The sequence below is a fragment of the Thamnophis elegans genome, chromosome 8 (assembly GCF_009769535.1).
Source record: "Thamnophis elegans isolate rThaEle1 chromosome 8, rThaEle1.pri, whole genome shotgun sequence".
Lineage (NCBI taxonomy): Eukaryota > Metazoa > Chordata > Lepidosauria > Squamata > Colubridae > Thamnophis > Thamnophis elegans.
In genome coordinates this window covers 42,417,066-42,444,775 of record NC_045548.1, presented here as the reverse complement: position 1 = coordinate 42,444,775, position 27,710 = coordinate 42,417,066, and the positions used below count along the sequence as shown (strand labels likewise).

The 27,710-nt window shown below is 37.3% G+C and overlaps 1 protein-coding gene across 4 annotated transcripts in view; it reads left to right on the top strand.

The window, feature by feature from the left end:
- Positions 1 to 27,710, top strand: part of ASPH (aspartate beta-hydroxylase) — a 112,135-nt gene that overhangs the window by 57,556 nt on the left and 26,869 nt on the right. For 3 of the 4 annotated variants that reach the window (XM_032222575.1, XM_032222573.1, XM_032222574.1), the window contains 8 exons: positions 5,337 to 5,372; positions 9,064 to 9,149; positions 9,926 to 10,012; positions 13,928 to 14,078; positions 16,183 to 16,319; positions 18,718 to 18,816; positions 19,279 to 19,368; positions 22,392 to 22,529. In XM_032222575.1, the coding sequence (XP_032078466.1) occupies positions 5,337 to 5,372; positions 9,064 to 9,149; positions 9,926 to 10,012; positions 13,928 to 14,078; positions 16,183 to 16,319; positions 18,718 to 18,816; positions 19,279 to 19,368; positions 22,392 to 22,529 (824 nt within the window). Of the gene's footprint in view, positions 1 to 169; positions 2,247 to 5,336; positions 5,373 to 9,063; positions 9,150 to 9,925; positions 10,013 to 13,927; positions 14,079 to 16,182; positions 16,320 to 18,717; positions 18,817 to 19,278; positions 19,369 to 22,391; positions 22,530 to 27,710 lie in introns of those variants that run through there. The other variant, XM_032222576.1, reaches the window with a different exon arrangement.

The following is a 27,710-nucleotide window of genomic DNA, read 5'->3' as shown; positions in this document are numbered from 1 at the left end:
TTATTGCCTACCTTTTCCCCTAGGTAGCAACTTTGTGCTTAAACAGTATTTGTAATAACACATAGCTAAATTAACCGTATTACAAAGTTGCATATTTATATTAAAGATTATTTCTAAATCACCTGTTTTATGGTTGGTCCTCTAATTTAGATCTCCCCTTATTTTTCAGATACTTAACGCTTCAAAAAGACTCCCTACATCAGGAGGACCAGCCTAAACCATATTCTACACAGTGGCAGCAGATGTTTGTTAAATTTTTCTATGACATAATTAATGGAGCTCAGAAAATTAGTGGTGGGGGGTAGACACTAAAAAGTGTTTTACAAATTACTTTATGAGACCATTCCATTTAGAAATTCCATTTTTAATTCATTTCCCATAACTACTAATATAACATAAAAATGTGAAACCTTTTTAAAAGTACTTAATATGCATGGCAAATTTCTTTCTTAAAATGATCCAAGAAATGCAAAATATACTTCTGAAAATTCCTAAAACAGTGAAGGATTACATAGTGCAGTGGGTCTCAACCTTCCTAATCCCGCGACCCTTTAACACAGTTCCTCATGTTGTGGTGACTCCCAACCATAAAATTGGTGTCTCGGTTTCTAAGACAATCGAAAATATATGTTTTCCGATGGTCTTAGGCGACCCCTGTGAAAAGGTCTTTCGACCCCCAAAGGTTGAGAACCACTGACACAGTGCCATAGCACATAGTTGACCTTTTAGTATGCCAATTAACTTTAGCATATATTTAGAATACTAATATTCACTTTTAATATTTTTGTAGCATTTAGTATATAACATGGGTTTTTTTACCTCTCCCCTTATTAGTGGACAAACAATTTTATCTGAATCTTAATATGTGCTGTTCACATAACTGTAAATGTGCTATTTATAGTGTAACAGTAAATTATGGATGTAATCTGATTTTACAAAGTTTTAAAATGTGAACAAAATATTATGGTATATTTACATGCCTTCTGGCAAAAAAGCTAGTGAAATAGGACTGTGAAATAATTTTGACTTGGACTTCTACATACTAATTTTGTATGCCATTATTTATCTGACATTAGCCCAGATAAAGCAAATAATTCAATCATGGGCCTATTCCAAGAAGGTCACTAAATATATTTTTTACTTTTTTATGTTTTAATGGACTGATTCTTCTAATGAAACTTTAATATTGAAACACAAGGATTTTCCTTCTCCTTTTGTCTTTATTATTATTATCTCTGCTACAGTTTCACATAAAATGCTAGGCAATTAAATATTGATAAGTGATGTCTTTGTAACTTCTTATAATAATAAAACTTCTGTAAATAAGATTGAAAAGTAAATGATCTTAGGCTTACAGTTTAATCATTACTGCTTGTACCTGCTTTACCAAAAACTGTTTGTTACCTAGATTTCTTAATAAATATTTAGTCTGCTTACAAAAGATGAATATTAACTGACGCAGTGTGTAAAAGAATTGTTCTCAGTCTGCTGCATAATTAAAAGATATTCTTTCAGAAAAAAATAAAAAGCAGTTACATTTCAAACTGAGATTTTGGTAGGAAATATATACTATTTGAATCCTTGAGGGTTCACAAGAATAGCAATAGAATATGTGGCTTATATATTTTAGGAAATGATTGATTGTAACTTGATTTTTTGAGAAAAAAAATAGAGATAAATGCAGTGCATTTTTATTATGTTGAAATCCAAGATAGTAAGGACTACATAGTTTGAGTGTGTACGTAGTGCTTTATCAGGTATTTCTGTGGACTTGTTCTCTTCTTCTCAATCTCTCCATCTATGAAAGAGTTCCCTGTAACTGCCTTGGTCTCTTCCTATTCATTGTGTATGCACAGGTGCTGTAGCAAATGAGAACACTGCTAGAAGGACTATGCCATATACATTTATAATACTTAGGAAGCAATCTGTTCATACAGATCGAGGCAAAGTATTATTCTTCATGGAATTAAAATTGTACATTTCTAAATGACAGCAATACATTTTATAAAGCCATAATTTTAAGGATAATTAAGATTATTTTGGGTAAAATAAATTGAATTTTTGTACGATGACTCTATTTTTGAAATAGGATAAGATGATTGTGCTGTGATCAAATTTTCTGTTATGCTACTATGTTTTTCTTGTTTACATAAGTGTGCCATGGAGACAAGGTGAAGGGGACTGTTAATATGTACTTTTTCTTCTGTGTTAACATTTGCTGCAATAAAATACAGGAGAAAGTTTAATGAATCGAGTCATTTTTTAAAAAAAAAAATACTGTTATATACTTTAGTGATTGGTCATTAAATCATTATAAAGGTTAGAAAAAGACCATTCAGGAGGAAGGCAAAGCTAGAAACAATTCAGGGAAACAGAAAGAAAATAAAACATAATATGGCCTTAACTATTATTTCCAGAATATGTCATGAATTGTATTATACTAAAGGTATAACTCAAACTGTTATTTAACACCTTAGGACCATTTGTTTCATATCGACATTACAGAGACTTGTGGCATAAAGATGGATTATCTTTAAGGTTACTGCACAGAATTCCTTGCATGTGCTGTAGAACTAAACCTAGCCAACCATTGCTGAATTTATTTCACAAATTATGTTTATTTGTTTATATATTATATTGTATACCCAGACTGCTCTTTGAAAAAATTTGATGGTTTAGAAAGATAGATAGATAGATAGATGATAGATAGATAGATAGATAGATAGATAGATAGATAGATAGATAGATAGAGTAGTAATTAGAACTGAATTTATCTTATCTGTTCACTGATAGGCACCTTAATTTATGTCCTGGATAACAAATGTTGCCTTCCTAAAAGTGGTATAGCAATCTCTGTAGAATTAATAGTATTGAAGACATATAAAGCAAATCTAAGCAAACCATATAAAATCTAATTTAGATTAACAGTTAATTTGTAAAATTGATCTAGTAATTAGTAATTAGTAATTTAATAAATTTATATGCCGCCCAATCCCGTAGGACGCCGGGCGGCTTATAGAAACAAGATAAAAGTTAGAAATAGAAAAATAAACAATTTAAAAACAACACGCCATACATTCCATCTAGATGGGGCTGGACCTTGTTCGTGAAGTCAACAGCCCCAGGCCTGCCGGAATAGCCAGGTTTTAGTGGCTTTTCGGAAGGCCGAGAGAGTGGGAAGGGTCCGGATCTCTACGGGTAGATCGTTCCACAGGGCCGGAGCAGCTACAGAGAAGGCCCTCCCGCGAGGGGCTGCCAGCCGGCATTGTCCGGTCAACGGCACCCGGAAAAGGCTCAACCTGTGAGATCTTATCGGTCGTTGGGAGGTATGTGGCAGGAGGCGATCTCTCAGATATCCAGGTCCTAAGCCATGTAGGGCTTTAAAAGTAATGGCTAGCACCTTGAAGCGCGTTCGGAGACCAATAGGAAGCCAGTGCAGCTCACAGAGGATAGTGTAACATTATCGTTCGTGTGGCTGTATTCTGGACCAACTGTAGTCTCCGAACGCTTTTCAGGGGCAGTCCCATGTAGAGCGCATTACAGTAATCGAGCCTTGAGGTGACGAGGGCATGAGTGACCATTCGAAGTGCCTCCTGGTCCAGGTAGGGCCGTAACTGGTGCACCAGGCGAACCTGGGCAAAGTCCCCCCTGGTCACAGCCGACAGGTGGTGTTCTAACGTCAGCTGCGAATCCAGAAGGACACCCAAGTTGCAGACCCTCTCTGAGGGGTGTAAGATTTCACCCTCCAGGCTAAGGGATGGAATGTCTGAACTATCCTTGGGAGGCAACATCAATAGCCACTCGGTCTTGTCTGGATTGAGTGCAAGCTTGTTCGCTCCCATCCAGACCCTGACAGCCTCCAGGCACTGGCACATCACTTCCACCGCTTCACTGAGTTGGCACAGGGCGGACAGATACAGTTGGGTATCGTCCGCATATTGATGATATTTAATCCCATGCCGGCGTAGGATCTCACCCAGTGGCTTCATGTAGATATTAAATAGGAGGGGTGACAGGACCGAGCCCTGCGGCACCCCATATTTGAGGGGCCTAGGGGTCGACCTCTGTCCTCCAACCAACACCGACTGCGACCTGTCCGAGAGGTAGGAGGAGAACCACCGTAAAACGGTGCCTCCCACTCCAACCTCCCATAACCATCGCAGAAGGATACCATCTGATCTGATCTGGTTCAACACAACAACAACAAAAAATTTGATTTGACTTTGGTACCATATTTTTCGGTATATTCAGAGTATAAGACACAACTTTTCCTCTAAAAAAGAGGGTGTGTCTTATACACTGAATACAACATTTTTGGCCTCCTGAAACTCTGCCCCTTCATAAAAATGGATGTGCAAAGGGTTTGGGAGGCCTGCAAAGTGTTCCTGGAGAGTGGGGAGAGCAAAAGGGGGCATTTTTTGCTTATTCCCCCCCCAAACCCCTAAGAGCACTCTACAAGCCTCCTAAAGGCTATGCATGGCCCCTTTTTTGGCAAAAAATGGATCGTTTTTGCTCATCTCCCCAAGAACTTTGCAGGCCTCTCAAACTCTGCATGCCCCGTTTTTCACAAAAAATGAGATGTGCAGAGGTTTTGGGAGGTCTGCAGAGTGCAAATTTTTTTAAAAAAATTTACCTCTTCAAAATCTTGGTGCTTCTTATACTCCGGTGCATCTTATTCTCCGAAAAGTATGTTAGATATTTTTTCAGATATATTCAGAAAATTTAAGCAAACTCACTAACTTGTTTTATAAATGTGATTTGGTATGAACATTTCATAAGCATCAAATCTCCAAACTGAATATTTGAGTAGCAAATGTGCTTTTATATAGGAAACTGATCAAGACTGGGATTCCATCTGAAAAGGAAAACTATTTCAAACTTTGTTTTCAGATGTGTTGTGATTCTTGTTGATGATGGTAATGGTACTTTGTGTCATCTCAAAGCCTCAGCCAGCAGTTCATATAGCCAGCAGTAATAATCAGTAATATGCTTTAACATGGGCAAAAGCTTTTTTCCATACATTGGTGTTACCAGGAGAAGTCTCAGAAGTGAAACGAAGCAAATCAATGCAGACAGCTTGATATTCAAAGCTGAGGAAAGCACACTGCTTTTGGAAGCATTTCAAAGGAATGCTTTGCTCAAAGTATCATCAAAGCAAAGCAACCCATTTAAACTTTGCACATCCTTAATTAACAACACATGTATATTTTACTCTGTGTACATTATGATTCCATGCTATTTATTTAAAGACAGCATTTTAATAATTTAGTGCATATACACTTGAACTTGCATTTAAAAAGGATCAAGATGATAAGAATTCTGTTTACCTATTCCAGGAGATGGTGAAAAGGATACTCTGCAAAAAGAAAAAGGTAAGCAATTGAAAATACAAACAGTTCAAAAATCTAAAATTCCTGCATTGGTAAGAATAGATATGAAATAGTCTAATTTTTTTCTGCATGTTTATTTTTTGGGGGGTGGGGTAAGTAAGACTTACTTTTTTGGGGTGGGTGGGGTCTAACTTGAGAAAGTAATGATCGTATCTTTAAAAAATACTTTGGATACCATTCTAGGACTTAGGAGGAAAATGTTTCATCTATATAATCTGTATAATTACAGATATCATGTTCTCTATTGGAAATGGCACTCAGGCAAATTTTAAGACTACTCTTGTCCCTAATATATCATTTAGACTTCTTGATTTACAACCTTTTTTGTTTATTTAAGATTTAAGAAATATATCCTTTTTCACATTCTCCCCCTCCCCCCAAAATAGAAAGCCTCAAAAGACGATAATAATTTAAAAGCTTGGCCAACTAGATGCCTATTGTGCATCACACGCCATTGCTCCCTGGCATTTGCAATTTGGAAGCATGCTGTTCTCATGCTAATAGACAAACAAAGAGACAACCCTTCAAATTTCTGAAATGATCTATCATTAAATATACATTGTTGAAGATCTCTAGTTTTCTTACTAATCTTATGCTGAATGAGTTGAGTCAGCTACACTTTCAATTTAAAATCAAATGGGTAAGAAATGAAAAGTTTTGCTTTGGCTGGCAGTATTGATACCTTTTAATTTATTATTATGACATAGTATTTGAACAGAAATATAGCAAGTAAAAAGGCTACTACGACTTCCAGTGAAATAAGAAATGCTCTGTAGAGGTTGCATTCTTAAGACAGCACTTTATTGATTTTGAAATGTATTGTAAAAGTTATACCATATGCAGATATATGAATTGTATGCATTTAAAAGAACAACTGAATTGTGCAAGCATGAAACGGCCCCACCTTATTTATTTCTACATAAATTTTATATGTATATATACATACATACATGAATGTGTGTGTATATGTATATATGTATGTATGTATGTGTGTATGTGTGTATGTATGTATGTATGTATGTATGTATGTATGTATGTATTATGTCACAACCCTGGTATGCCCAATTATGGGAAGGAGCATACTGCTTCCTTTCTTTGTCTATCGGCTCATCACAAGAGACCATCCAGACAGAAAGCCATTATTTTTATTGTTGTCTTTGTTACATTTGTGTTGTATTTGTGCTGATAAATAAATAAAGGGAGACTAGTATAGATCTATTTCAAGCTATTTAGCTCTCATCAGCTAGCCATACCCTTACTGGGATTTGAACCTGTGCTGTACCAGGGGTTGTGACATAATACATACCTATTTCCCTGGCTTAGCTGATAAAGAGCCTGTGGCTTAGTGGCTAACACAACTGCTAATATGTAATACAGCACAGGTTTAAATCCCAGTAAGGGTATGGCTAGCTGATGAGAGCTAAATAGCTTGAAATAGATCTATACTAGTCTCCCTTTATTTATTTATCAGCACAAATACAACACAAATGTAACAAAGGCAACAGTAAAAATAATGGCTTTCTGTCTGGATGGTCTCTTGTGATGAGCCAATAGACAGAGAAAGGAAGCAGTATGCTTCCTCCCATATTTGGGCATACCAGGGGTTGTGACATAATACATACCTATTTCCCTGGCTTAGCTGATAAAGGAGGAGTGCCTGTGGCTTAGTGGCTAACAAACCTGCCTAATATGTAATACAGCAAAGGTTCAAATCCCAGTTCGGGTATGTCTAGCTGATGAGAGCTAAATAGCTTGAAATCGATCAATACTAACCTCCCTTTATTTATTTATCAGCACAAATACAACACACACACACACACACACACATGTATACAAACATACACACACACATTCGTAGATATTAACGGGTGTAGGTATGCTGGTCTTGTATTCAGGTTTTCTCCCGTGTAAGATTGAGATTGTCTTGGCAACATTTCAGCAAGGCCTCACTCGCCATCTTCAGGCTGGTGTTTTCGAAAAGTGAGACCTCGCCGAAATGTTGCCAAGACAATCTCAATCTTACATATATGCATATATACATACACACACACACACACACACACACACACACACACACACACATATATGAATGGATTTCTGAAAGTGGATACACTTTTTTACAGTCATACACAAGACAGGTTGCTTTAATGGACCATTGAGACATTTTGTTTGTACCAGATCCAACCATTTCTTCTGAATCCTCTACAGAATGCACCGGAATATTATACAATACTGGCCAATGTAGACATCTGTCATTGTTTCCTTGTCCAAAAACAGGATACCATATGGTAGAATGTGAACTCAATGTCCTGAAGTTTACCGGTGTTCTTGGAAACAATCTATGAAAATAGACCTCCCAAATCTTTAAAAAATATTATTTTATTTTCATGCATTCGTCTATGCAATCAATCATATTGAGCTAAAATTCTGTAATATTCAAAATACTGAAATGTAGATGTATTTAAATATTAAGAATGGACGGACTAATAACACTGCTACATAGAAATATAACTCCTACAAATACAGTTTTGACAGCTGAGAAATATATATGTAAAATAGCTTACAGTAACTGTAAATATTTCATTTGGCAAATTGGTTTAACAGTTGGTGATTTTGGAGTTCTGGTTAAAAATATCTACAATTTGTCTTATCAGCCATAGTTGTCTTGAATTCTATAATGGTAAGGTCCTTGAGTTTTTGTTTGTTCTGGATTAATTTTCCCCATACAAAAATTTTGGAACCCCCCCTTCATATGCCCAAACCAGCAGGGGGGAAATGCTTTAAAAATTGGGGGAAAGCATTGTGCGGATCAGCTGTAAGCCATGCGATCATCAGAAGCTTTCCACCACATTTTTTAAAGCATTTTTTCCTGCCTATTCGCACAAACAGACAGGAAAAAAATGCTTTAAAAAGGGGGGGGGGAGCTGACAATCACAGGGATCAGCTGTAAACTGTGTGGCCCTTGGAAGGTTTTGTTTTACTACTGGTTCGCAGAACCAAGGACATTCGTCCTTACCGAACCAGGAGGATTTCACTCCTGCCCCCCCCCCCAAAAAAATTTGCAATCCTTGTTTCCTGATGTAATGTTTTCAATGTTAATATTGGAGACTCATAATCTGAAATTTCAGGACCAGTTTTATTTCCAAGGGCACCTCTGAAGGACGGAAAAAGATACTGTACAAAGAAAGCGACCATATTAAATTCAATAATTTAGATTTTATTACATCAAATTTATTTTTTTGTCTTTATTCCACCCACTGCTTGGAGGGAGAGGCTTTCTTACTTACAGTATTTATATTTTATGTTCATGTTGATCCCCTATGTGTATATTGAGACCTCCAAACAATAAAAGCTATAGCTCTGCTACTTACCACATTTGGAATAGTAAAAACCATAGAGGATAATAGGACTGGCAGAAAGGCAGGAGAGAGATCTTTGGAAGTGCAACTGTGGGGCAGGTTTGGGGAAAGGAAGGAGGAGACCGAGAGAGAATGGGAAACAGAAGCTGATACCAACATACAATTTTTAGTTTGCAAATTATGGATGTAAAAAGTATTTTTCCTTCCAAAGGAAAAGTTATTTATTATACCAGAGTTCCTGAGTTGTTCTAAAGTAATCTCCAATATTATTGAATTTGGTGGAAATTGTGTGTGTTTTTTATGTTCTTTCATAGTAAAGAAGAAGAAACCAAAATTGCTCAATAAATTTGATAGAAGTATTAAAGTTGAACTTGATGCTGCAGAAAAGCTACGCAAAAAGGTAAAATTTGGTTTGAAAAATTAAAACTGTGTGTGTGTCTGTTGGTCGGTCGGTCGGTCCATGTAGCATGCCACATTGCTAAATTAATTGCTAGTAAACTTCTTCTGGGGGAGGGGAGAAAAGAGTATGTGAGTGGGCATTAGCAGAAAAGTTTTAATAGCTTTGAACATTCATCAACATCAACATGCCAGTAATTGATATACAATCAATCTTGTCTTTGGAATGATATTCTTGCAACTATAGAAGTTAGCACAAGCCATTTGTCATAATTTCTTTCAGATAAAGAGGATTTTTTAATGATACTGTAAATATCTCATGTTAATTTCTTAACATAATGATCAGAAATTATTCAAAGTTAATACCCTCTTAAATAATTATATTTTAAATACCTATTGAGGCCTTTTTAAAATTTTCCTAGAACATTCCTTTTAAACCAGAAACTACAGAATTTTGTTTTCTTCCCTGAATGTATATCATTATTTGTATTTCTTTTAATGATATTTTAATAATGGATTTGCAAAATGTCTTTGTATCTGTTCTTAAAAGTGTATATTATATATTAAATACAAAATATTCCATCACAGTTCCTTGACACTTTAGGTTCTGCTGCCTCCAACTTTTGTCCATTTATATGTGTTGGGTTCCAATATTTTATATTTCCTTGTTTGGGCCTTGTGGGAGTCAGCATCCAACATATCTGGTGTGCAGTCTTACTTAAATAATAATTGTAAGGATTTATCTTCTTTATTGATAGCATATCTCTACCTGACTTTCAGGGGAAAACAGAAGAAGCTTTAAGGGCATTTGAAGCTTTGGTAAGCAAGTATCCCCAAAGTCCTCGAGCAAGATATGGAAAAGCCCAGGTAAAAATTAATAAAACAAAAAGTTGTGCGTGGAAAATCAAACTATGGTATATCTCATTATATATCCAAGTTTTTTACTGATTGCAAATAAAGTAAAGCAAATGAAGTAAAGTATTGATATTAGGAAATAAAGAATTGCATTAGGAAACAGCTTCAGATTTCATAATCTATCACTTATTGTATTCTTTAAAATGCAGTGATATCTTGGTACTCATCATTAATTGGTTCCAGGATGTGTGATGAGTACCAAAAATGATGAGCACCAAACAATTTTTCCCCATAAGGTATAATATAGTGTGTCACAAGGCAGCTGACACTGACAAATTCTAGCTTATGCATTGAATACCAAACAAATAATGAGTACCAGGACAAACTTTTCATATCAAAATGCACTGGGTACAAAATTCAATGAGTTTCAACGCAATTGCATACCAAGTTACCACTGTATATAGGGAGAAAATGCAATATTATCTCATAGGTTAATTTGATAGATTATGGGTACATTATTTTGTTGTAACTAAATTAATTGGACTTTGACAAATTCCTCTTAACTGAGAGTATCTTCCTTTATTTCTCTCTTTTAATAAGTAATCAGGAAATTATATGTATCAGAATTGGCAAAAAAACAAGTACAGAGCATAGTGAATTGTTGTGGCCCGGCAGGAGCCGTTGGAGCTGCCGCCAGACTCCGACAGCGAGGGGTCTTATGAGTCGGCCTTGGAAGAGGTGGAGGACCCTGGACAGGGTGTCGACTCCGAGCAGGGCGAGGAGAGACTGGTTGGCCACCAGGTGGCGGCAAAGCAGTGGACCAAAGGGAATGTTCAGGAAAGCATTTGGGAGTTGTATCAGGATGCATGCAGGCGCAGGGCTACTGGGTGTAAAGAACAACTGAGTACTTACAGGAGATGATTACGAGCAGCTGTTGCTCGTTAAGATCTCCTCCTGCTGATAAAAGAGACTGCTGGTGCCATGCCCTGGTTGCAGAAGTCAACGTTCTCGTTCGCGTTCATAAATCGAGAGAACCCAACTTGGATAAGTGGCTTGAGATAGAGAAGCCTGGTTGCAGTGTTGTGTGAGTTAAAGGACTTTTGCCAGAGCAATTATCTTTGTTTCTTTTGGGCTTGCAGGCAGGAAGAGCCGGGACTGATTAAAACATTCTTTCATACGTCTGTTTGGCTTTCGTTCCTGAACGGAGAAGGGGGGGAGGGTCAGAACAGTGAATTATGGAATTTAAGGGCCAAATTGTAGCATGGCATGAAAAGGATTCTGGTGGGAATGATCACCTTTTCTGAGGCCAAAATCTGACTTTGAAAGAAAGCATTAATAAAATTGGGATTGGGAGGGAGAAACTTAATAAAGAGTGAATGATTTTTTTCAATGTTATTTGTTTGTCCTACGGGATTGGGCGGCATATAAATTTATTAAAAGTTAAAGTTAAAGTTTTTCATTTTGTCATATTGAAAATTCCAATTTGCTACTAGCGTTTGTATGGATTTGGAAGCAAGCTCACATTTTCCAGATTGGTGGGCACAGGTAGCTTTCTGATTCTGCATGTTACAAACCTCTGGATTTCTAAGGGAGTTCCCTTGCAAAATCTTTATTGCCTAGAATTGCCATTTCATTATTTTGTGAATGAGATTAGCAATAGCAATAAGACTTATATACTGCTTCACAGTGCTTTTACAGCCACCTCTAAGCGGTTTACAGAGTCAGCATATCGCCTCCAACAATCTGGGTTCTCAGTTTATCAACCTTGGAAGGATGGAAGGCTGAGTCAACCTGAGCTGGTGAGAATCAAACTGCTGGCAATGGACAGAATTAGCCTGCAAAACTGCATTCTAACCACCAAACAGAAGAAGCTTTAAAGACATTTGAAGCTGAATAGTTCTGTTTATGCGTGAGGGAATATTTGATAGTTAGCCATATCCAACAATGTTGCAGTCAGGGATAAGTAATGAAAAAAATAGATTTTTGGATCTAAATAATTGAAATTAATATGTTTCTTTCATGGTATTAGAATGATCATTAAAATTTATCCTAATAATATTGGCTAAACACAGACAAGGTACTAATTTGGATCCAGTATTATACCTTTCATCTTCTTGTATTGCACTGAGTGAATGGAACTAAGTCCCAAATACCCATTTAAGTCAGCTCCAAAGATCGGAGAAAGAGAGATATAGTTGGATGGTTCAGAAAACTTAAGTGGCAAGGAGTTGAGTAGAAATTGCAAATATTAAGGGCTAAAGTTATATAGGTGATTGGGGGGGGGGAGAATTCCTTATATAACCCTACACAGGGCTACAGTTTCCCCTTGTCCTGTAAAAATTGAATGGTTAACTGCTTAATTATTAAAAGCAACACCACTTTGCTCCTACTTCATCAGCTTTCACGTTTTCCCTGAAAGAAGGGAACAGGTGATATAATGTAACACTTCCTTACATCATGAGTAGAAGAAGCTAGCTAGCTCATGCCTTTCTTCTTCTGAATGCCTTTGAGCTTCTCACATTACAAGGGATTAAGACATGGTATTTACCCTCCTACCCTTCTCAGGTGATGTAATCCTAAAATGAGAGTGTGTTCCCTAACCCTGCAGTCTGAAATTATCTGGTGAAAATGTACAGACAGTCCTCAATTTATGACCATTTGTTTAATGACTGTTAAAAATTATGAAGGCACTGAAAAAAGTGCCTTACAATCAGTCTTCACACCTACAACTTTTGCAGTATTCCTGCAGTCACATAATTGTGATTTGGGTATTTAGCAACTGGCATATATTTATAATGGTTGTAGCGTCCCGGAGTCACATGATCACTATTTGTGACTTTCCTAGGGGGGTTCTGACAAGCAAACTCAATGGGAGAAGCTGGATTTGCTTAATGACTATGTAATTTGCATAACGACTCCAACAAAAATGGTCATAAAATCAATTGTATCTCATCTAACACGCGCTTCGCCTAACAACAGAGGTTCCAATTCCAACTGTGGTCGTAAGTCGAAAATACCTGTGCTGTGTAACTTCTTTAAGGACATCAGTCTAAAAACCCACAAAAGAATATATTTAAATCCTTAAAACCTAGTAGCACTCTAGAGTCATTCCTGACTCTAGGGGGTGGTGCTCATCTCCGTTTCAAAGCCAAAGAGCCAGCGCTGCCCAAAGATGTCTCCGTGGTCATGTGGCCATGACTAAACCTAAGGTTCCCGGAACACTGTTACCTTCACCAAAGTGGTCCTTATTTTTCTATTTGCATTTTTACATGCTTTCGAACTGCTGGGTTGACAGAAGTTGGGATGAGTAACGGGAGCTCACTCCGTTATCTGGTAGTAGGGATTCGAACCGCCAAGTTGCTGACATTTCTGAGCGACAAGCTCAGCGTCTTAGCCACTGAGCCACCACGTTCCTCTAAAATGCAGACATGATACTATTCAAACTTACAGAATTTATTATGAAATTACCTACTATTAAAACACGATAGTCATTTTAGATGCATTTAGAATACAGTAGCAGATATTTTAGGTTTTTTTTCAGCCTTCTGTCCCTTTCGCTGCAAGGATCATCTTAAGTTCAAAGTCATTTTACAGGCATCTCAGAAAAAAACAACAAAAGAAAGGAATGCATTGAAAATGTATTGATTGTTTTGAAGCAACAGTGATATCTGGATATAGACATGGCTTTCAAAGTCTCAAAATAAGTTCTTAGTTTTTGATGATATAACAGTGTCAGAGAGTTGAAGTCTCATTCTTCCTTTTGTATTCAAGAATTAGGTATCAGTTTTTACACATCAAAACTTTAGAACTCACATAATGGTGATTTTGAAATAAATGTTATAATCTAACAGCCATTGATTAATTTAACTTGTGCTTTAAATTTGATAGAAATTTCAATACTAATTAATGCTTTATTATCACATACAGAGTGAGGATGACTTTGCTGAGAAGATGAGAAGCAATGAAATACTACAGCGATCTATCACCACCTATGGTGAAGTGGCCAATCTGCCAAATGTCCCTGATGTTCTAGTAAAGATGACACTGAAACGGCGGGCAGACAGGCAGCAGTTTCTTGGTAAGTTTCTGAAACTATACTTACCAGTGGTCCAAATGTTGAAAAATTTTCCATGTTTTCATATCCAGAAATTTGATATTCTTGTGTAGTTTCCAAGCTCCAAAGCTTATGAGCATCAGGCAGGATGGAAATTTATTAAATTAATTTGAATACCTCAAAATACCTCTCAGTCTCTTAAATGTTTATTGTAAACCATCTAGAGTCATTTAAAGTAGGTAGGATGGGTGGTGTATGAAAGAAAGAAAGAAAGAAAGAAAGAAAGAAAGAAAGAAAGAAAGAAAGAAAGAAAGAAAGAAAGAAAGAAAGAAAGAAAGAAAGAATAGATGATGGATGGATGGATGGATGGATGGATGGATGGATGGATGGATGGATGGATAGATAATCCTGCAACAAATTTCTATTGAATCTGAAAGTGGCATTTGAAGAAAATTGCATTGGACAAATTATCACTTAAGTAGCAATTGTTAACTGATTGGTATTTCAGAAATTCCTAAATTCAGCAATTCCTACAAGCCAGTTTGGTCTAGTAGTTAAGGTACAGGCTAGAAACTAGGAGACAGTTCTAGTTCCCACTTAGGTATGAAAGCCAACTGGGTGACTTTGAGCTAGTCATTCTCTCTCAGCCCAACTCACCTCATAGAGTTTTTGTTGTGTAGAAAATAGGAGAAGGAAGGCATAATCAGGTGGAAGGAGTATTAGATATGTTTGCCATCTTGAGGTAATTATAAAAATAAATGAAATAATAAATAAACAAAATAAATCAGATTAAAAAATGAAATAATTCAATGAAATCTAATGTTATGAACTAGTAATTAAAATTAACGGCTTTTGTGAGGAGTCAGGGTGTATCCAGCCTCACTTCTTTTCACTGCACAAATGCACAATGTTACCTTCTTTCTGCCTGAGATTAGAAACAAATCACATTAGTTCCTGAGAAGTATTTGTCCTCATTAATTTCTGCCTAGGTCTCGTCTTTTTCAAGTTATACCTAAGAATGTCCCAGAGAGTAACTGAAGAAACAGGTTAAACCTATTCAAATCAGGTAGTCCAATGACGGCAGGATCTTTCCAAGTTGCAGACTTTTGGTAACTGTTATCACTTTCCCCTCTGAGAACTCATGTTGGGGAAACGATAGGTGGAGAGAAATGTTTTTCTGTATTTGTGGGTCAAAAGTGCTGCAGCTGCACTCTTGCCAGCTTTGGCAAATGCTGTGGAAATTTGAAGGTGTGCTGAAGCTGCCCGACTAGAGAATTCTTGACTCATGCTGAAAATCTTCTTATGCTTTTGGGAAGGCTATGAGTAATCCTCACAGCATGTGCTGAAGCTGTCCAGAACATAAGTGGCCAATGCATATAGAGAATGCTATGATGAGCCTTCTCCTGCAGCTTAAAGCAATTGGAGGTAATATAAACTGTTTTGTCAAAGTGATTCATGTTACCGCTCACATCTACAAAAAGAATCTGGTCACCTGCTTGCACAAATCTCTTTGTTAAAGTGAATCAAATACAAGGCTAATGCAAATACACCTGTCTGTTTCCAGTGGCTGAAATTGCAGTGTACAGGCTTAAAAACTGAAGTTTTATTGTGCAAAAATAAATCATTTTCACAAAATGCATTTCAACTAATCATTCCCAGGAGCATTATATTACATATATAATTTACATTTGAATCATTAAAGGTAGTAATTTTCCTAGTTTTATTCTGACGTAGCCTATGTAGTTTCAAAGATATACAAGCAGCAAGCCTTTCATTAAATAGTGTGATAATTGTGAATACTGTGATTAAAGTCAGTTTATTTATATCTATAATGGATGCAGTTGAGAAAAAAGGCCAACAATTTGGAACAGGTATTATTGTCCAAAAAGAGAATGGTGAAAATGCTTTGATTGTGCACTAGAGGTCTCCAAAACACTAAGCAATGCAAGCATAGTTTTCTAAGGCCTTAGAAGTGTAAGTTTTACACATGTTCTAATGTTTAATAGCACATAGTCTGTTTTATTATTAAACAGTCTTAATTTATTTTGCTAGCAAAGTTCCTGTATTCCAAGTTGCTTCTTCATGTATGTAGCCAAGTTGCTTTTTTATTGTTTCCCCATCAAATTAGGTCGCATGAGAGGTTCGTTAGTTACACTACAGAAACTGGTTGACCTGTTTCCTAATGATACTTCATTCAAGAACAACCTTGGAGTGGGTTATCTTTTAATTGGAGACAACAACAATGCCAAGAAGATTTACCAGGAGGTGAGCTTCTATTAAGTACAGATAAATGATTCCAAAAATAATATATATGTGATTATGCAAGTCTTTATATATAAGAACCATGCATTAAAATAACCTAGGTAGTGGATAAAAACACTAGCTATAAGTAATTAATTAATTGTATTGCCTATTTATTTTCACAAATCTAGAAACATCATTTGGATATTCTCTAAGGCATTAATGGGCAATGCCTATAAGCCTTAAAAGTAGTTTTTGCTATTTATATGCTTTTTTCAAATTTTAGATCCTTAATTTTTATATTTTTTACTCTTTTTTTCTTCCATTTAGATAAGGATGACATATTCAGGGCAACACCATAGCTTTCTTTAGTCAATCAAACCCAGCTATGTGACAGTACAGCTACAAATAAATTAAGCAAGTTGAGAATGAGGATAGTGCTTCTGAAATAATCATGTCTCAATAAAAGAGAATATTTGTAGCTCATGAGGTTGAAATGAGGGGTCCTTGATGTTCAGTGAACTTGGTTATGTTTTTTCAGATGTTTCATTACTTAAACGAGGTAACATAGGGGTGTCAAACTGGTGATCCACGCGCCAGATACATCACGCATAGGCCATGCCCACCCTAGCTCCATGAAGGGGAAAACCATGATATGTCATGTGACAGCAACGTGACACTGCAAGTTGGACACCCATGAGGTAACATCATCAAAACACTGATGATGTTACCTAATATGGGTAATGAAAAATCTGCAAGGAATAACCAATAATAAGTTCAGAGAGCACCAAGGACCCCTCATAGTCATCTCTCTCTGTTGGTCTGTCAATCTGTGTCTCTATCTATCTGAGAAAAGCAATCTTGCATGGTTTTCATGAGATTTTATGAAATTTTATTATTTATTATAATAGCAGCGCTGGCACCATGGCATCTCTGAGTGCCATAATGTTTGACCATAATATACTCCTTCACATACATGAATTGGAATAAGAAGTTGTAGGTGAGCTGCAAACTGACAGAAATCTTTTCTGTCGTCTTAAAATGCTTTTAACTACTGTTCTCAATAGCTTTAACTAGCAAGATCAATGGTAAAGTCATGTAATCTGTCAGATGTTAAAGAGCCAGATGTTAACAGCTTGACTTCAGTGTTATTCAACCCTTCAATTATTCAGACCTGTTTTTTTTTTTAAAAAGTCTCACTCCTTCAGTGAAGAGGCTAAGTAGTAAAAATTAAATCAAAGAATTATATGTCTTTAACTGGAAATCAATCTGATGGGAAATGTGCCCTATTTCTGGGAAATGTTTTATGAGACCATCCATTGTATCACAGCTTGGAGGCAATGTTAAAAAAGGGGTAGCATTTCACTTTTTCCCCCCATTATATATTTTTCTTTTTACTGTCATAGTCTGGAACTGAACACGATACATTAAAGATACTCTTTGTAAGAAATCAAAGCTGCTTTTGTTTTCAAACAGCAATTGATCTTGTTTTTACTTTTTTCAAGGGCTTCCTCTGTTGTACAAGAAATCTGAAGACATGTTTTCGCTTATTCAGGTTATGCTAGTGCTCCGAACCGTGCATGTAATGGCTAATGGAGTCACTTGACTATTACAAGGAAAATTCTCCTATCAAACAGACATGTGGTGTTCTCTGTACTGTTTGACACCCCATCCTCCATTAAATCCATTGTACAGATATCAAATCCAACATTCAGAATTCTTAAAATGGATCTGAATAAAATTCATTTCTATGAGAAATTTCATTTCTACTGTATTCCATCTGAGAGGCAAAAAGAAAATGGTACCGAAACCACTGTCTTCCATTGATATTGAGTTTTTTTCTTCTTTCTTGTAACATTTCACATCTGCTGCCCAGTTTGAATTTCTCTGTTTCTACTGGAGAAGAAAGTGACATATAGCAGGGACTTGAACATCATGACAACATCACTTTCTGCTTTTTAAAAATTTGTTTATTAGATTTATAGTCTGGTGCTTTTTGTGTGTGTAGGAACTCAAGGTAGCAAACATTGTGGTCTTCCTTCCTATTTTTCTTCTGTAAGAGCCCTTTGCAGTTCATTGGACTGAGAAAGAGTGACAGGCCCAAGGGTCACCCAGTGAACATCTATGAGTAGGGTAAACTACAGCCTAGGCCTCCCTACTCATAGTCCAGAACCTTAACCAGTACACTCATGGTCTGAAATAGCGCACCTGAACCAAAGTTCCCCAGGGGCTGAGTAGGGACTAGAATCTGAGTCTGTCAGCTGCTAGTCCCATTCGAGAGTTCATAATGCTATGAGATAAAGAAAAGAGAAGGACTGATAGAAAAAAGTGCATCTTTAGGTTTTCTAAAAGGCTATAAATCGATGTTTTAGAAAGCTACAGAAGTGAAGCCGTAATTATTATTTGTTTTGTTCTCCCTTAGGTTCTAAGCCTGGCTCCTAATGATGGGTTTGCGAAAGTTCATTATGGATTCATTCTGAAGTCAGAGAACAAGATTGAAGAAAGCATTCCTTATTTGAAAGTAAAATTTACATTACGACTTTTATCTTTTTCTATTTCAGAAAGCAAAAGATGTTGCCCAAAGAAGGGCAATTGGGATGTCATGTATTGTATAGGATCCGATGTGAAATACTTAATAGTAGAGATGTCTTAAAGGCCATTGGTGTGTGCTATGTATCTCCAGATTTGGGACTTCTAGTAATCATATAATGTTTTTTCCAGTTTTCTAGCCACCCTGTTCAAAAACTAATTCATATTTCCCTTTTTGTGACGGTTTTTCTGAAGTAATCCTCTTTATGGTAAAATAGTACGTTAAGACATGTTGAGTTATAGGCAACAATGTTTTTCACCTATGAACACTTGGGAAAGAAGTATCTTGTGTTGCAGGGAATAGTTGGCTTGGAGATCTCAATACACTGATAATGTTAGGAATGATTTTAAAATGACTTATCAGGTAATTGATGGGGTTTCTTTTTTTTTCTAGGAAGGTCTAGAATCAGGCGATCCTGGCACTGATGATGGCCGCTTTTATTTTCATTTGGGTGATGCCATGCAACGAGTTGGAAACAAGGAGGTAGGAAGACTACTGACTTCATTTGAAAAAGCAAACTAGACAACAGCCATAGAGGGGAGGGGTAACTTAGTCCTAAAGACAAGGAACCTGACAAGAGAAGACGAACATCCCTATCTTGCTGTACAGGAAGTACTTTGCTGCCTCTTCAATTGTATGTTTTGATCAACACTCAGAACTTAACTAGAGGCAATGCTATTAATATCTTTAACATTGGAGTGGCTGTTCTGTGCCTATAAAAAGTTTAACAAATGAATAAATAGCTGGCATGGAGGCTTTGGATAAACCTCTGACTAATATTTATTCCTTATACTATAATTTCTTTCCAGTTATTAAAAGTTGCAGCTGAACAGAAAAGTGGCATTCCCTTCCTTCCCTTCCTTTTAAGTTATCCCCTCCCTATTAAGTTTAGCCCAAGTTTTGGCTAAAAGCCATGATTTTGGTACTAATCATGCAAATCTATGGAGGAATCATGCAAATGCTATTTCAGAGATGGCTTATTGCACATAGAATCCAATTGACAACCAGTACAAATCACAAAGCATAGACATTATAAATATAATATGGCCTGCACATTACTGTTTAAGCCACTGGATTTTGGACTGTCTGTATCTTCCAAGTGGTTTTCAGGGAAAGCCCTATGTAGATTACAGTCCAACCACAAGGTGATTAAGGCATGAATGATTATTAGAATGGCCTTTTAATCCAGTTTAGGGCACCCTTGATGTGCAAGAGAATCTATGGAAAGGCCCTCCTCCTGGCCACCTTCTGCAACCTGCTGTTCAAAGAAGAACTGTGAGTTCAGAAGGACCTGCAGATTGCATGCTAGACTCAACCCAGATTCCGCACTCCCATTAAAAGCTGAAGAAGAAAAATCTCTCATAGCTGGGCCCAAACATACACAGTTACTCAGTCTGATTACGTTTAAGGTCCAGCTTGTTCCTCTTCATCGAAATCTTCAGTGCCATCAAGCACTGGGATATGACTTCAACAGCATCATTTAGCCAGCCCACAATTGAGATATACTGTTGTGTATCGTTGATATACTGAGAATATCTGGGCCCAAACTGATTCATGACCAGACTCAACAGCCTTATGTTGATGTTAAATGGTGGGAGAAGAGTATTTAGTCCTGAGGTTTCCCATAGATCAGCTCAAATTATCTTTTTCCTGTTACGAACATGACAAATCAGGCAATCAAGCTGTGTTTATTTGGTATATTCATTAGTTTCAGTGTAATTTATATTGTATATGTTATTCAATGGATAATCTAGTTTGGAACAAAATTAGTGTTCATGAAAAAAGATCTCCTTTGGTCAAAACATGCCACTGAATTTATCACTATGAGTCAGTTCTGAATGAACACAAAGAAATCCTGACGATGTTCAAATTCAAGATTTCATCAAAGAAAGCAATCAGTACATAAACATTTGTAATCTCCATTACTAAAAATATATGTTCATTATCTAAGGTTGCAGTCAGGACTAAAAATTAAGCTACTGATGTTTTGAAAGATTAATTAAAAATCAGTAATTTTACATAACTGGCTAAAGATTTTTTTAGTTAAACTGCTCTTAGCTATATAATGCCAAAAATGGATACAAGCATTCTTAACTGCAGTTGTAGGAAATATATCCTTCTGGTCTGACTCTCTACTCCAGGGGTATCAAACTCAATCCGCCCCCGCCCCCCAAACCCGGCCAGCCCACAGAGAAGTACAGTGCTGATCCAGCCATCGAAGAAATCCAGTTTGACACCCTGCTGTAGTCCAATCTTACCATTTGAATAAGAAGGTGTGAAAAATAGTTTTAAATGCTTTTGATATACTAGCAATGCCTTATACAATATAGGACCCTATAACATAAGAGTTCTGAATTCTGTGCTTTAAAAAATACAATGTAACTCACCTTCAAATTGCCCTGGTAAATCCAAGGAGATCAGAGGTCTTGAAAAGTTGAAGTGAAGCACATATCTTTTCTCATCTCCATAATTATAGTTATAAAGGGGTTTTAATGCAATAAAAATTGGCATAGGAAATAAGCTCCTGCTTATTCACTAGGTGGTGGAAGATGAGGCTTTTCAGAGCCCTTTGCACTATCCCAAATAGAGAAGCCAAGTTTTGACTTTCATGCTTGACATTTCAGTTAAATGCACACGAAGGAGTTCTTATACTTGATGCCACTCCAGATAACTGCTATTCATTCTTTTGGTTCTGACAACATTATTCATAACAAAGTAATGCTTGTCTTTGTTTTGCCAGAAGAGAAGGCATAAAAGATATAGAGAGCCCTCAGAAACATTATGAGGCGTAAGAGGTATGCATTGTTGCAAATAGAGAACATTGCAGAGATGTGGGTATAGACGTATTGAACAGGAGAATGAGGAAATCATCTCACTTTTCATTATTCTTTATTCCAAATAGAATTAGAGGCCTCTTTCTCTTTCCTCTTTTATTTCATCCTGGTTACAGATCATCAGTGACAGACATTGGATTTTTTGAGTCCTGATTCCTTTGTTTCCAATGTATTTCTGCTGCTTCATGGGTAACAATAGCTTCTATATATGATCGTGGATTTATTACATCAATGCCTCAAAAGAAAAAGTTCACTCATTCGTAGTTGACTTATACAGTTATATTAATACTCGTTAAATATAATGCCAGTTAAAGTGATATTATAAAATTTTGGAAATATGAACTACAGTAATAATTTGGAACTAATTTTGTAAAAAAATAACTTTTCTCCAGGCCAGATTAACATTGCTTTCTTATAAATCACAGTAATTTCAAAAATGGGTTTCAAATTATGTATTATGTGGACAAACAATAGAGTGAAGCAAATGTTCTTCTGCTCTAATGCTCAACATGATCATTTCAATTTTAATAACTATTGATATTTTATTGTGTGAAAAATAAGTATCATTAGAAAGCTGGAAATAATGACTAAATTATTATATTTCTTATTAACTTGCTTTTTCTGTTGAAATGCAGCAACTGAAAAATATGCTGTCAAATTTCAATCTTCTAGGCATACAAGTGGTATGAACTTGGGTACCAACGAGGTCACTTTGCATCTGTCTGGCAGCGTTCTCTGTATAATGTCAAAGGCTTAAAAGCTCAGCCATGGTGGACAGCAAAGGAAACTGGTTATACAGAACTGATCAAGGTGTGCAATGTTGTTCTTCCTTTCTCTATAGAAACATTAGACTAAGTTGATTTTAAAATTGCTGCTTTGTATATTTTAGAATAAGCCCAATGAACATAACGGAACGTACTTCTAAACAGAAGTGAATGACTGTCAGTTCTGGTTTCTATCCTAGCCTCAATTTTTTTATTTCTATTTTTGTTTTGCCTAATTTAATTTCTGCTTAAACTGTGATTTAAAAAAACTTGGAAAATGTGTATATTTTGCATGCATATTTCTCCTTGGATGAACCTCCTTTCCCTCTGCCTCCTGCATACGCAGCCTAAGCCAGGAGGCCCTCTAAGAAACGTAACTTTGGATGTAACTCTTTATCAATCCAAACAGAAAAGTAGTTTTTTAGGGAAAAATATTAATAAAATGTGTTCTGTTTGTTACTTTTACTAATGAACATGGTCAATTAGCCTGCTTTTTTTAGTCTATTTTTGGCTCCTACCATCTGGACTAGTCCTTACAGTTTTTTTTTGGGGGGGGGGTAAAGATTTTTGGAAGTGGTTTGCCATTGCTTCCTTCTTAGAGCTAAGAGAGTATGATGACCTGGAGCTGAGCATGAAAACAACACAGCCAGAACAAAGGCTTAACTCCCTTTTATTGTTCCAACTTTAGCCCGAAAGTTCCACCATTCACTACAAGTCCAGGAGCCAACCCCTAAACATGCACCTCCAATAGGTCCTGGCTGCTATTAGTCCAGAGGAGCAGCGCAGTACTGAGAGCAGCTACAGTTCAAGGAATTTGGTTTCAAAGAGAGTTCCTTGTCCCAGGAAGAGTTCCCTGGGACTGCAGCACCACCTAGAGTATAACTGTATCACTGTGACCTCGCACTTAGCCAGGCCAGGCAAGCAAGGCCAGGACGCCATACAAGGCAAGCAAGACAAAGTGTCCAGACGTCAGTAACAGCACCTGAGAAAGGAAAAAAGCAATGCTTGTTCCCGACAAATGCCCCTCCCAATGGCGTCTCCCTAAAACTCATTCCCCAGGTAAGCCCTGTGAAGAGCAGGACACCCTTCTCCTGAGATCCCACTTCCTCTCCATTCTCCAAATTCGGGGATCAGAGGGAGGAGGTAATTGCTTCATGGTAGAGCTCCATCACTTCTCTGTTCTGCTGCCTGCCCTTTCCTCCCCAATCACTGGCGACCCTTCCCAGGACCGAAGGACCTGGAATGCCTTGTCCTGCTCCTTTGATCGTTCTTCCGTTGGCCCTAGCTTTGTCTCGTCCTCCTCCTTGGACTCAGGCTCCAACAAGACCATGACAGAGAGAATAACTAGTCCAAGATCACCCAGCTGACTTTGTGCCTAAGGCAGAAGTAGAACTCACAGTTTCTCAGTTTCTAGTGTGATCTCTTAACCATTGCACCAAACTTATGCTACACTGCCAAAGATATAAATAGAAAAGATAATTACACTTTGATTTAGCATCTAGTTACATAGGTTTGCACTAAAATGAGAACAAATTAATTTCTCACTACTGTATTTCTATTCCTGAATAATCCTTCAAAATATAAGACTGCCCCAGGCAAGACGTACTTATAACTGATAAGATTTATTTTGTTTCTTCACTAGAAGTTAAATTATTTCATCCTAGTTGAAATTGCTTTACAACAATGTATTGGAAGAATTAGATTGCATAAGTATGTTAAGTAGCAAACACAATGAATTGCATTGTTGGCCCATGAGTTGGATACATAAAGATAGCTTCAGTAACTCAATAATTCACACTAATTACTAGGAGGCAAGCCTTTAATTGCTGAGTGTTGTAATTAGTGGATAACAGGCCAATCTATGTTTCCTTATGCTCTCATAACTCTTAGAGGTTTCAGTGGGACATTTAATTGCATATGGTAGAGGATATTGGACCAGCTGGATAAATGGAGAAATCAGGCTAGATTGAAAGAACTGAGAAATATTTGTACTCCTTGGCAATAGATGAAAAAAGTATTTATGATTACTACACTACTGTTCCTTAACTACAATTTATTTGCTCTAGTATTAATCTTATATTTAGAATATCATTTGCTGGAAGTTTTATTTTTGATATACATCTAAGACAGGCTTACCTGGAACTGGTTCTCCAATTGTATATCTCCAACTATAGTCACATTATTTGGGGGAAGAATACTACATTTATGGTCTTGCAATGCCTGAAATACTTTTTTTAAAATCATGTTCAAAAATGCACTGTCCTAAATAGGAAATTTTGAATTTGTAATCCCAAATCACTTATGAGAACACAGAATTAGGAAAGATGATCAAAGTCAAATTATAGGAGGGACATTACAAGTTTTGTAATTTTGAGCTATTCAAAATTTTAAAAGACGATGCAGTAAAAGTGCTGCACCCAATTTGCCAGCAAATTTTGAAAACTCAATGGTGGCCACAGTATTGGAAAAGGTCAGTTTACATTCCAATTCCAAAGAAAGGCAATGCCAAAGAATGTTCAAACTATCACACCATTGTACTCATTTCACATGCTAGTAAAATTATGCTCAAAATCCTATAAGCTAGGCTCCAGCAATATGTGGACCGAGAACTACTGCAAGTACAGGCAGGATTTCGAAGAGGCAGAGGAGCTAAAGATCAAATTGCCAACATACGCTTGATCATGGAGAAAGCTAGGGAGTTCCAGTACTTCTGCTTCATTGACTATGCTAAAGCCTTTGATTGTGTGCATCACAACAAATTGTGGCAAGCTCTTAAACAGAATCACAAACTGGAATTAAGATTACCGGAAGAAATATCAACAACCTAAGATATGCAGATGATATCACTCTAATAGCAGAAAGTGAAGTGGAACTAAAGATCCTCTTGATGCAGGTGAAGAAGGAGAGTGCAAAAGTTGGCTTGAAACTCAACATTAAGAAAACTAAGATTATGGCATACAGCCTTCTCAATTCCTGGCAAATAGATGGGGAAGAAATGGAAGTGGTGACAGATTTTATTTTTCTGGGCAGAGGGGGAGTGCAGCCAAGAAATTAAAAGACTTTTGCTCCTGGGGAAGAAAGCTATGGCAAATCAAAGCAGAAATATCATTCTGCAACAAAAGTGTGTATAGTCAAGACTATGGTTTTCCCATTTACAATGTATGGCTGTGAAAGAAAGGCTGACCACCAAAGAATTGAGGCCTTTGAACTATGGTGCTGGAGAAGACTCCTGCGAGTCCCTTGGACTGCAAGGCGATCAGTCCTAGAGGAGATCAACCCTGACTGCTCTTTAGAGGGCCAGATCCTGAAGATGAAACTCAACTACTTTGGCCACCTAATGAGAAGGAAGGACTCACTGGAGAAGAACCTAATACTTGGAACGATTGAGGGAAAAAGAAGAATGGAACAACAGATAATGGGGTAGACAGAGTAACTAAACCAGTAGGCATGAGTGGGTGATGGTAGAGGACAGGAAATCCTGGAGGAACATTGTCCATGGGATCGTGAAGGGTTGGACATGGCTTTGCAGCTAACAACAACAATTACTAGTCACCCTTAAGCATTTCAATATCCTGTCACAGGTTTGCATTAAAATTGCTAAGGTTTCATTTATGTGTTCAAGAAGAACTTGGAAGGTCCTCTGCTAGAGATGCTTCCGTTTGGATTTCTGCAAGAAGCAGAAGGTACGAAATCCAAACAGTTTCCTACAATTCTATAATTCTATGAGGAAATAAAGGGGTAAGTGTCCATGGGCAGAAATATTCAACTATTGTGGGTTTTAAAAGCAATCAAGGAGATTTTTTTTAAAAAAAGTGTATTCTAGTTTTTATTTTATCTTATTCTAAAAATATGAAATATAAGATAAAAATCATGACTTGGTCTAGTTTAGGCAGACTGGGGAGTTTGCTTGTTACCACTCCGTCTAGTCTTCTCACTATTACTTTTTATCAGTTCCAATTCCAGTTATTAATTTCTGAGATTGATATAGCTGTCCATCTCTCAATAAAATGACTCTAGGCAGTTACAATGAAAAGAATTATAAAAACAATTAAAAATAATTAAAAATTGTTAGATCAGGTAATGGAGAGGCACACTCAGGCTTAGGCAACAACAGATCTTTATTTTAACAGAACAACTATGTACAATCCAGCAAAGGGTCAGTCTGACAGCAGCCATTTTATAGGGAACTGTCAGACCCTTCGACCAATGAGATTGAATCTCTGTTGTCGCCGGAACAGAGGACCTTGGTGGAAACCATTATGACAGTTGCTAGTATCTAACACCCCTCCCCTCTTAGATGGAATCAACTGACTGGTGACGTAGTCACGCAGGTAGGTGGGCTTTTTGGTAGCTCTGCTAGACCTGCTCAGTTCACTTGGAGGGTGTTCTTCAGACAGGTCGGACGGACTTGTTGGCTCTGCAGCTTCGCCTGATGGAAGCTCCTGGAATCTTTCACAGGCCGCGGCTGGAGCTTCTAGAGCCGGTTCGCTCAGAGCTCGCTGCGAGCCTGCAACACAAGTAGATAAGTGTTGTGACTCAGCAGAAGTTTGCTGTGAGTTGAATCGGGATGCAGGAATAACAATGCAGCTGGGGCTCGTTAGTGTGGTCTTCTGAAGATAAAAGGACTGATGGTGCCACGCCCTGGTTGCAGAAGTCAACGTTCATCATTCATCAGTCGTGGTTTGTTTGTGAGAGACACTTGGATAAGTGATTTGCTTTCTGTAACCCTGATTCAAGGAGACACCTGGAGAAATGATTTGCTTTGTAAGAGAACTTTGTTTTTGCATTCTGTTATCTTCTTGCCAGAGACTTTATTTATGTTTATTTTTGGGTTCGCAGCCAGCGTGAGCCGAGGCTGATAAAGAAAAGTCTGCCTGACTGTTGTCTGTTAACGAGCGGAGAAGGGGGGTCAGAACAGATTGACTTCTGCCAAAACAAGCCTCCATTTGATTAATTATGGAGCAATTAATTGCTGAAAATAGGCAAATGGCTCAACAGATATCGTTGTTGGCGGACCAAATTAGACAGCTGCAGAGAGCTGCAAACCCCCCCCCCCCCAGCCAAGGAGGAAGTGCCCAGTAGCCATGCCTGATAAATATGATGGGAGTCAGGCCATGTTTGCTGCGTTTCTGGGACAATGCCAGCTGTTCCTGAGTTTGAGATGGAGGACTTTCCCACTGACCGGACGAAGGTGGGATTCATTATCAGTTTGCTCTCAGGCACAGCT